The sequence below is a fragment of the Nuphar pumila genome, chromosome 13 (genome assembly GCF_984573655.1).
Source record: "Nuphar pumila chromosome 13, dmNupPumi1.hap1.1, whole genome shotgun sequence".
Lineage (NCBI taxonomy): Eukaryota > Viridiplantae > Streptophyta > Magnoliopsida > Nymphaeales > Nymphaeaceae > Nuphar > Nuphar pumila.
In genome coordinates, this window is record NC_143261.1 from 34,665,630 (window position 1) to 34,677,239 (window position 11,610).

Below are 11,610 nucleotides of genomic sequence, written 5' to 3' on the forward strand. Positions count from 1 at the left end.
CGAGCACGTTGCAGGTATGTGGCCAAGCAACTCATTGACCACCAAAGTGTTCCATTTTATCGAAATCACATGTTTATTACAACATTACTGCTTAGAAAAGCAGTGAAGGTTCAATAAAAAGGAAGCAGTACAACTCTGTCTAGAGAAACCCTGGAACTTGATGCCGCCTTGCTCCGCATATCGCCACGCAGGTTCAACACCTGAAATCCCCATTAAACGGAGTCAGAACCACTGATGGTCTGGTAAGTAGGCAAACACCTATCTATTCAACTCAAGTAAATGCATAGACCACTCAGGGTCGCAGTTCGTAATACGACGCTCAAGCCTCCATGACTTAGCGTATATCGCACAAGCCTCATCAGGGCTATGAGTTGAACATCCACGCAAGTCGTCATGACTTCGCATAAGCCTCTTCAGGGCTGTGAGTTAGAATAACCTCTCAAGTCTCTACGACTTAGCCTTGACTTCCTCAGAGTCACGAATGAATGTCTAGCTCAAGCCTTTATGCTTGGCACATCCGTATCCTACGAATCTAAGGACAGCTCTCCGAGCTTCACTTAGTCGTATGGATATCAATGGGGTTCTTTCCCAATCGGTCCAGTAGTATACCGACCATGACACCTTCACAAAGGTTATGCAGGACTGACTCAACAACGTCATCCACTCATACATTCAAAGTAGCGCTGTACCTAAGCTAATGCTTTGTTTCGATAATTGCACCTCCCCCTGGGCTTAGGGGACTCATATCTGGGCGACAACGCGACGATCTGGGGGTTGATTATTCTATGTATTTTAGATACCCCAGAGGCCTGTTGACCCCATCCCCCTATTAGGACGGTACAACATACCGGAAGAGATCCTTACTAGGTATCCGAATGCATTCTGCTACTGCAGTAGTTGGGTTCAATCCTTAGATATTTAAGGATAACCACGACCTCCATACCTCTGAGTGACGAAGGCCATCAATGAACTCTATCAGGTTCGGGTGAAATATATGTCACTCAAGGCTGCGCCATCACCGTCTTCCTTGGTGAGAAATTCTGAAAGGGGCCTGCCGGTCTTACAATTACTTGACGAACATTGCATGCCTATAGGGCAGCCTTTGAGAAGTATATATTCGACCCCAATCAACCACACGGTTTTCACCGTGGAACAAAGGTTTTATTCATATGCATGCTTAACTCTGCTCTCGGCACTTCGGCCTTGACGAGCACTTCACCTCTTTCGGTGGAAACAACACACTCCGGCTCAGCGGCCCTTACGAGTCTGGTTGTCTGATAATTCTCAATGAGCATGCACATGACTCGATCTCTACGGATCGGCTACTTGGCGTATTTTTACGCAACGAGCTCAGGACCTCGTCAAGGCGCTACCACTACTTTGGCGCAACGGCTCTTACAAGTATGATGCCCTTGCAGGTGTCAGGGAGACGAGTCATTCTGACATCGTTCCAACAAAGGACATCATTGTGCCACTTAACTGGTTTTGGCAGCTCTTCTGCCAACCATTCTGTCAACACCTTCTCTGCTCTACCGGTAGTGGTGCGACGAACCTTTCTACATTGTAGAAGGCGTTCCATAACTGGGTAGCACTTCTGCTACGTTCTTTCTGAGCCATTCTTAGCTCCTTCAGGAATTTTAGCAGCACTTCCTCTCTTTTACGGAGAAAGCGTGCGTTTCTTTTATCCGTTTCAGCGGCATCTCCCCTCTTTGGTGGGAAATCGCTACGCTTAACTCGGGAAATGGATGCGCACCGTTGTGCGTACTTTGCATCCATCAAGGTTGCAGGAACCTTGGGCCATAGCCAGGCCATACGTAATTGATTTTAGTATTTACGTAAAGAGCATTTTGCCAAAAGGCGAAGCCTTTCCAATAGGGGCTTCATTCGTCAAGCAGAATCTTGTACGAGGAGCGGTAAGGGAATCGCATGGGCAATTTTGGAGTTGATCTCCGTTTGAACGCTCACTTACGCGCCATATATGTAATATAAGCAGAAGCCTGTGCTTTATACAGCGGCGGCGTAAAGGAAATGCATATACTATTGTTCAGGGTGTGTAACTGAACGAAATATTCTACATATATAACAAAACAGGAGCCTTGGCATCGTTCGACGCGACGGCGTAAGTAAATACATTGCAGAAAGCAGGAGCCTTGGCATCGTTCGACGCGACGGCGTAAGTAAATGCATAATCGGAAGTGCAGTAATCGGAAGTACAGAAAGCAGGGAGCCTTGGCATCATACGATGCGACGGCAAAGGTAAATTACATGGCCTGTGCGATATAAGACGCGTCGGCAGTATCAGCAGATATACACCTAGATCTGTATCCAACGATAGTTACGAGACGAGCGAGTGAACACCGAAGTGTCCTAGAGGGCTCAACCAAGAACTAGGGTGAGATACTATTTTGAAGAACGCATATACTGCGTATTCGAACATATATATCCGACGATAGTTACGAGGCGAGCGCGTGAACACCGAAGTGTCCTAGAGGGCTCAACCAAGAACTAAAGCAAGATACTACTTCAGAAAGTATATGCTATATACAAACAATCAAATACTTGAGAGAGATGGTTTAATGAAGCGAACTTACTTCAATTTGAGGAAGAAACGACTCCGATTGCTTCAAACGCTTCGAACGAGGCTCAACTTCGAAAAAGGATCAACTTCGAACTTCGGACGAAAAAGGACTTGGACTTTGACTTTGAACCAAACCAGGTTCAAGTCAAGTCAACTGGGTTCAGACTTAGGTCAAGTAGGTTCAGACCTAGGTCAGGTGGGTTAGGACCAGGTCAGGCAGGCTCAGACCAGGTCAAGCAGGCTCAGGCTAAGTCAGGCAGGCTCAGACCAGGTCAGGTGGGCTAGGCTAGGTAGGGGAGGTTTGGAAAAGGAGGAGAGAGAGAGGGGTTGGCGATTTTCTAAAGGAGGGGGGGTCCTCTATTTATAGGTTCTGAAACTTGGGCCCCAAGTTTCAGAATCGCCTCTTTACCCTTGGGCTTTTCTGAGAATCCCTTCCATGGAAGGTGCTGGAAGGAGCTGGAAGGCTCTGGAAGGTGCTGGAGGGTGCTGGAATATTCTAGAATCTTCTAGAATATTTTCTGAGAAATATTTCTGTGGGTCCCACCCATATTTCTGTGGGTCCCGCAAGAATTTCAGGTTTTCGGCGATTTTTTTCCGAAAAATTCTGAGTACGCCATTATCTTCGTATTGATGCCACTAAGAAAGTTGGCTCGCAGGAATCCTTTGATTTTGTTCAGATAGGAAGTTATGGCTTCCAGAGTGTTTGAGCATATATTCGCGATTCGACGAATATCCTAAGTGTAACTGGCTCGCAGGAATTGATTCGTTTCGCATTCTGAGAAAAATGTCATTTTTACCGGTAAATGCCTCATGAATTTTATTCAGATATTTTCTGAAAAATTGCGGGTCTTACATCAAAGCTTCACCATAGCCACCATTACATTTCCCATTTCCCATATCCTCCATCACACTCTCATTTGTAGCACATGATCACCATCATGCATTCACTGTTGCAACCTCAAGATGCAATCTGTGTGCTCCCTGTTGTATATATCAAACAACACATCATTTATGTATAAAGGCCATTAATACACACCACCCATTAGGTATAAATTCTTTCGTTAGCCCAGGAACATCATTTAAGCATTACATTTACATTTAGAGAGTATTCATATGTATTCTAACTATGTCATTCATGATTTTCAAAACAAACTCACTTTAGGTTCATCATTCTAGGATATTATGTCTAAGATACTACATGTATATTCCAATACTCATTTCATACATGGTTCCAGTATGAAATTTGTCATTTACATTACATTTTTCATTAGGGTAAAATATAGGCATGAACATTTCATCAAATTGCTTGTTAAGTTCAGTATAATGTCTTTGGTAAATTGCTTTCTCTATGCATCTTCCATTTTGCACTAACTTAGATTTTGCAGGAAATGGGTGGAAAATATCATTATTTAGAGTTGTATATTTGATTTCATGTATTATAATAGCTAGATGTAATGAGAATTTACATTTCCTGTTTTAAATAGAATGAATGAGCATTGTAAATATCATGAATTGCTTGTTTTCATGCATCTTTGTCTCTATTTCTCAAATTCTCACAAATGGCAACACGAATGACACGTGCACCATTTCGTAAGAGGTAAATTAATCCTGAGTTAATGATTTACATCAACGGCCATAGTCGGGATGTAAACAAGACTTAGGATTTTTATCTTTTACGAAATAACACTGGATCCACACTGGATCCATTTTCAAAATTCAGCATATTTCCTTAAACATTTTCTCCTTTTATTAGAATTTAACTTAAAATTGACTCAAAATATATACCAATGGCCATAGTCAGGGTATATTGAGAGTTAATTTCATTTTAAATTCTATAAAAGCACCAAATATATTTCATTCTTCACCTGAATTTAAATATAGATTATTATATAATACATTCAATGACCATAGTCAAGGATGTATTATATCTTCAATCTTATTTTAATTCATTTAAAGAATGGAATAGCTTTTTCAAAATCCAATTTCAAAAATTTAAATTCATTCATCATTTAGATAGAACTGCATCATATTTTCAAAATTCCTTCTTCAAAAACTCCAAGTGATGTAAATATCTTCCTCAATCTATCTTCAATTCTTATAAAAACCAATTCATCCTTTTTCATCTTCAAATTCAATTTCATTTTCAATCTCAAAGTTCAATTTAACTTTGAGATTCCAAAGTCATTTTTTATTCAAATTCAAATCAGATTTTGAAGTTCAAATTGACTTTGAAATTCCAAATTCATTTTATCTTCAAAACTCCAATCAAAATCAAAGTTCAATTTAACTTTGAGATTTTTTATTCATCTTCTGAATTTAACTCCAAATCCATTTTAGGATCCAGGATTCAACACTCATATTGGATCTCAGACTTCAGATCCAATTCCTCCTTAGGATCCAGACTCCAATTTCACTTTGGATCTTAGACTTCAGATCCAATTTCCTTATAGGATCCAGAATCCAATTTCACCTTGGATCTCAAAATTACAGATTCAATTCCATCTTAGGATCCAGAACCCAAGTCTACATCGGATCTCAGACTTCAGATCCACAATCTATCTTAGGGTCCAGAGTCCAGTTTCACTTTGGATCTCAGACTTTAGATCCAAATCCATCTTAGGATCCAAAACTCAACTTCCATCTTGGATCTCAGACTTCAGATCCAAATCCGTTTTAGGATCCAGAATCCATTCTCCACTTTGGATCTCAGACTTCAAATCCAAACCCATTTTAGGATTCAGAATTCAAATCCGTCTTGGATCTCAGATCCAAAATCCATCTCAAATCTCGGATCCCATCCAGACTTTGGATTCAAATTCCATCTTGAAATCCATGTTTCAAATCAAGTTCTATTTTTTAAATTCAAAGCCAATGATATTCCAGATCTCAAAGCTAGATCCATTTACAGATCATGTTTAGATTTTCTTAAATTCATTTCTATATCGTTGGTATTTCCCAGATTCATTCCAAATTTTAAATCTTAAAATCAATTCCATTTTCAAATCTTATCTTTTCTCCTAAATCCATGATTAAATTCAAAGTTCACTTCTGACTTTGAAACTTCATCTCCTTTCATTTTCAAAGCTTTAAATCATTCTTTCTCTAAGTCAAAGATTTACTCTTTCAACTCTGATTTACTTCAAAGACTTAGAAATGCTCTGATCTATCTCAAGTTCTAAGTTAGATTCAATCATTTTCTTCACTCCCTTATCAAGTTCATCTCAGAATAACTTGGAGATTTTCAAAATATCTTTCAAAAAGAGCATACATTATTGCATTGCACAAGCGTGATTCTTTGTGCATTTAGATCTTTTAGGATAAATTCTTAGATTATATTTAGGCAAAGCAAAAGGCATAGATTCGATCCTTGGTTCGATTACCCCTGGTAAAGGCGCCAGGAACGGTCGAACCACGTACCGACGAGCGAATCCCGTCTCTCCATTTTTCCCGCAATATTTTCAAAACGGAGGCGAGTTATTTCTTAAATATTTTTCAAATCAAGGTCAAGTGAGACCGCGCAAAAGAGTTCCTCTTCTCTCTCTTTCTTTCTTTTCTCTTCTCTCTTTTTTTTTTCCTTTCTTTTATTTTCTTCCCTTCAAAAAGGAGAAAAATAGAGGTCAGAAAAGGAAAAGAGAAGGAAGAGAGAGAAACCAACAAGAGAATAGGAAAAATTTTGCGATGATCACATCTACTCTAGCCGATTGGGTTGTTTTTCTTCGTTTCTGTTTTCCGATTTGTGTGGTAGCATAGTTTGTTATTTAGGTATTGTTTCCAGTATTCTAAAGTATAAATTCATTGGATTTCATGCTGAGTTTCTGTTTGCGCTTGCTTTGTGGTGTCATTTTGATTTGGTTAATATAGGTCTAATTCAATCTAGATAGTTTGGACTTTTTAGTTTTAGATTCAGCATTTATTTAATTTCTGGTGATAGTTTAGTCGGTTATGCAGTGTTTGAAGTTAGTTTAGTTGTTCATTAGTTAAAGTTTGATTTTGTATTGTGATTGCCATTCGTGTCAAAAAGAAAAGAAAAATTTTATTCTCGTTTTTGTTTATGGTCGTTATAGTTTAGTTAAAATTGAGTCCTTGGTGTTAGAACAGGTTGTCTCCTCCAAGAAGGGTTGGCCATTAGAGATCCAGCTGAAGCTTTAGAGTGTTTGGTAAGTTTTAATTGGGAATAGGTAAGTTAGATAAGGTTGTCTAGATTCATTGTATTAGAATTGTTTGTCTTAGACGTTTTTGAAGTGTTTTAGGTAAGTCTTGATTTTCGGGTTATCTCAATTAGTATGTTTGAATTTTTTTTTTGTAGTATTAACCTTTTCATTGCTGTAGGTAGATATTAGTTACTTGGATTAGGATAGTATAATTTAATTAGTAGGTGTTGGCATTTTTTTTTGTGAAAGAGAGCAATTGAGTACTTTTGATTGAGAATCGAATTTGGTAAATTTGCATTCTTTCCAATTCGTGGGGTACAATTTAAGCAAGCTTTGATCTTGGGTGTCCAGCCTAAGGAGTGAGCTTTTACATTTTGGGAAACAAAATTGAAGTTTCAAATTTCTTTCTAAAAGAGGTGACCACGGTTTTGAGAGAGGGGTTTCATTGCTATCTAAATATTTTTTTTAGAAAGCAAAAAAAAAAAATCGTGTGGGCTCCTTTGGGCTGGGCAGTTCCATCTTCTCAAGTTTCCCAAATTGGTCTAAGGCAATTAGGAAGAGTACCTCCCCCTAGCTGGACGGTTTCACCTTGCAAGCTTTCTAAATTAATTTTTATAACAATTAAGAAGGATAATTCCAGCTTGCCAATTCCATATTGCTTAATTAATACTCCTTCCTATCTTTCTATCTTAACCTAGATTAAAATTAGCCTTAATCCTTTTTAGTAAATTTTGAATTATTTTTAGGTTGTAGTAAGGAATTTACTTATTGGATAGGTGTTAATTAGTTACATTTAGATGTGTATTCCAGCTAGATTAGTTAGTCTCTCTCATTTTCGGTTTTTAATAAGTAGTATTTAAGTTTTATGTTTTTCATTTTAAGTAAGTGTCTAACCTAGTCAACCTAGCTGACCCATCTAGGTGGGGCGTGAACCTAGTCCAAGTCAAACCCTAAACCGCACCCTATTAGTTTTTAGTTCCCTAGTTGACTTTAGTTTCAATTAACATTAGATAGTTTTGCAAGTTAGTTCGGTTAGTTAGTAAATTAAGTTAAAGATTCTTTATAAGTGCATGTCCATTTAGCTTTTAATCATTCATTGTATGTTTGATTTCAGTATTTTGTTTAGGTCATTGTATTAGATTTAATTAGTTTAATCTTTTAGACATTGTAGTTAGTATTGCATCTTTAGTTAGGTTATTTTATATTTGATGTGTTAATTAGACTAGATCTAATCTTGATTTGCATGCTTTATTTACTTTTTCGTGCAGTTAGACTAAGTGAATTCATTTTCTGTGTGTGACAGTCATTTAGTGGTGTTAACTTTGTTTTTGCATTTAATTTGCATTCATAGTGTCAAAAGTAGATTTCCAAAGTGAATAGTGCACTGATTTTGAAAACTGATTTTTGTCTTGTCGTGCACTCGTCATTTTATGTGAAAATTTTCGAGTTTTCTGAAAATTCTTGTTCTATTCTCTTTATTGGCGTGTTAATTGTCTACAGATCAGATTTTAGCTCATTTCGAGTTGATTTGGTCTGGTTTTTAAGCGTTTTGTGAAAACAGCTTTTTCAGGTTTTTCAGTTTCGGGTCCTGCGATTTCCAGATTTTCCCTGATTTTGAAATACTTATATCTGGAGTTCCATATAGAATTTTCTAAATCCGTAAAAACTGTCAGATTCTTGAATCTATTAGTTACAGAATAGAAGGAATTTTGGGAAATTTGGACTTCGTTTGCCCTATCAAACAGTCTGTTTGCAAAAAGCTGTCAGAAGTCACTTTTTCACTAGTTAGGGGTAAAAGAGTCATTTCAGAGTTTTAGTGATTTTCGTGAGTTTTCTTCATTGTTTTGCATTTTAGCTAGTGAATCTGTATTAACCATGTAGTTAGGGATAAATTAGATTTTTTGTGAAGTTATTTTAACATTTTATTTGTTTTTTAGTGTTAATTAGAATTTGTGTGAATTAATTTCTGTAGAATTAGGATTAGTATAAGTTTTGGCTTTATTTGATATAATTGTGTACTAACTTCTCATTTTCTTTGTTTTAGGTTGAAAAGCATACTCAAGACTCCAAGGTTATTCTTGTCCAGTGTGCAAAATTGAGAATTGGTGAAAGGACAGAAGTGCCCTTGACGAGAAGAAGAAGAATTCAATTGCTTTTCTAGTTAATTTTAGTTTTTGATTTGTAATGTTGTTAGAATTGTACTTGTTGACTTAGAATTGTAAATTAATAAATTGAATTTCTTAGAATTACTTGAATATTTCCCGTTCCCTGTGGATTCGACCCGTACTTGCCACTTCTGTGGAAAGTCGATTATTTAATTTTGGTTGACGATTTTCCAAGGGTTTTTATTGAAAATTATCTTTTAAAAATATCGTTTGCAAAAATACAACCACTACCCAAATCACGTCATGCTTGTGACTTGTTCGCGGTAACCCTACCACAAAGTCCATCGTAACATCTTTCCATTTCCACTGAAGAATCTCAATCCTCTGCATGAAACCACCAGGATGCTGATGCTCAATCTTGATCTGCTGACAAGTCAAGCATCTTGAAACATATGCTGCTATCTCACGCTTCATACCATTCCACCAATATTTCTTTTGTAAATCCTTAAACATCTTCGTCCCACCAGGATGAATTGTATACCTGGTCATATGAGCTTCATCGAGAATCTCCCTCTTCAGCTCAGGGTTGTTCGGAACCCAAAGCTGATCTCTCATACGAATACCACCGTCATCTGTCATGCTAAAGATGCCTTGCCAAAGCTAGGAGCTTACCATACTGGTCATCAAGCTTCTGAGCCACCACAATTCTAGGCAAAAACTATGATCGAATAGCCAGACCTACCAATCTGATTGATTCGCTACCAATCGAAAAAAGCTTCCAAGCCACAAAATCTTCAATCAGCTTCTGGCTCCACACGAGACTAGCCAGAACACTGCTCGACTTGCAACTAAGTGCATCCGCCACTACATTCGCCTTATCAGGATGGTAAGACAATGTGAAGTCGTAATCCTTGATAAACTCGAGCCATCATCGTTGTCTCATGTTCAACTCCTTCTGAGAGAACAAATACTTGAGACTCTTATGGTCTGAATAGACCTCGAACGATTCTCCGTACAAATAGTGTTGCCAAGATTTCAAAGCAAACACTATTGCTGCTAACCCCAAATTGCGCGTCGGGTAATTTCTCTCATGAATCTTTAATTGCTCGAAGCATAAGCAATCACCCTGTCATGCTACATTAGCATGCAACCTAAACCAGTCTCAGATGCATCCGTATATACCACGAAACTACCTCTTCCTGAAGGCAAAGCTAACACTGGTGAGGTCGTCAGCTTAGACTTCAAGATCCGAAAACTGTCTTCACAAGCATCGTTCTACTCGAACTTGATGCCTTTACACAAAAGCTTCGTCAATGGTAAGCAATTCTCGAAAAGTCCTGGATAAATCGTCGGTAGTATCCTGCTAACTTGAGGAAACTACGAATCTCTGAACCATTCTGAGGCTGCTTCCAGCCTAATACTGCTTCAACCTTTGTCGGATCAACTGACACTCCATCTTTGGATATCACGTGACCCAGAAACATAACTTGTTCAAGCCAAAACTCACACTTGGGGAACTTGGCAAACAATCGATGCTCACGAAGTATACCCAGAATGATACGCAGATGTTCTCGATGCTGCTCAGGACTCTCTGAGTAGATCAAGATGTCATCAATAAACACGATCACAAAAATGTCCACGAATGGACAAAAAATCCGGTTCATCAAATCCATGAATGCAGCTGGTGCATTCGTGAGGCCAAAAGGCATCACCACGAACTCGTACAACCCATATCTTGTTCGAAAAGCTATTTTTACGATATCTTTCTCTCTAATACAAAGCTGATGATAACCTGACCTGAGGTCAATCTTTGAGAAAATCTTTGCTCTCTACAACTGATCGAAAAGGTCTTCGATCCTGGGTAGCATGTATTTATTGTTAATCATCGCTTGGTTGAGCATCCTATAGTCAATACACAACCTCAAAGATCCATCTTTCTTCTTTACAAACAACACTGGTGCACCTCAGAGGGATGCACTTGGTTGAATAAAACCTTGCTTCAAAAGTTCTTCCAACTGCTGCTTCAATTCTTCAAGCTCTGCCAGAGTCACACAATACGGTGCCTTGGAAATAGGAGTAGTTCCAGGTAACAACTCAATATAAAATTCAATCTCCTGTTTCGGCGGTAATCCTGGCAGTTCCTCTGAAAACATATCGGAAAACTCCCGAACCACATCCAAGTATCCAATCGAAACTAACTCAGGCTCAACTGGGGTAATACTGACAAAAAATATAGTACCCCCATTACGCAAATATTTTTGGGCTTTAAAAGCAGAAATCAAACAGTTATCTTGCAACAGTCGAGAAAGCTTGATCTCTAGAACAATATGATTAAGTGAAAATGAGACTACTCTGCCTTCTCTACAGAGAACTTGCGCATGATACTTGAACAACCAATCCATGCCTAAAATGATGTCAAACTCAGTCATGTTTAGCAGGATTACGTCAGCTGGCAAGCTATGCCCTGCCCTGACACCTCGATGCTCGGAATGTAGGAATCATAGAATGACTGATCACCTATTGGAGTACGAACCTCCAACGGGTAATTCAAAGATTCTACGGTCAAAGGCAATGTTCTAGCAAATCTGACAAATATAAAGGAATGCGAAGTGCCACAATCAAATAACGTAAAAGCTGCATGACTAGCAACTGGAATAGTACCTTGGACCAACTCGCCTTTGGTCACTTGCTCCACTGTTGCTGCGTAAGCACGTCCTGCGATTGCTTTCTGGCTGCCTTGCCTCTGTTGATGCGGTTGTTGTGGCTGATGTTGCTG

General features: G+C 38.5%; 1 protein-coding gene across 1 annotated transcript; it reads right to left on the reverse strand.

Annotated features, from left to right (window-relative positions):
* Nucleotides 1-10,798: 10,798 nt before the first annotated feature.
* LOC149818256 (uncharacterized) lies at nt 10,799-11,263 on the reverse strand. Its single transcript, XM_089986187.1, has one exon. The coding sequence runs from the start codon at nt 11,261-11,263 to the stop codon at nt 10,799-10,801; it is 465 nt and encodes a 154-aa protein (XP_089842313.1).
* Nucleotides 11,264-11,610: the final 347 nt, after the last annotated feature.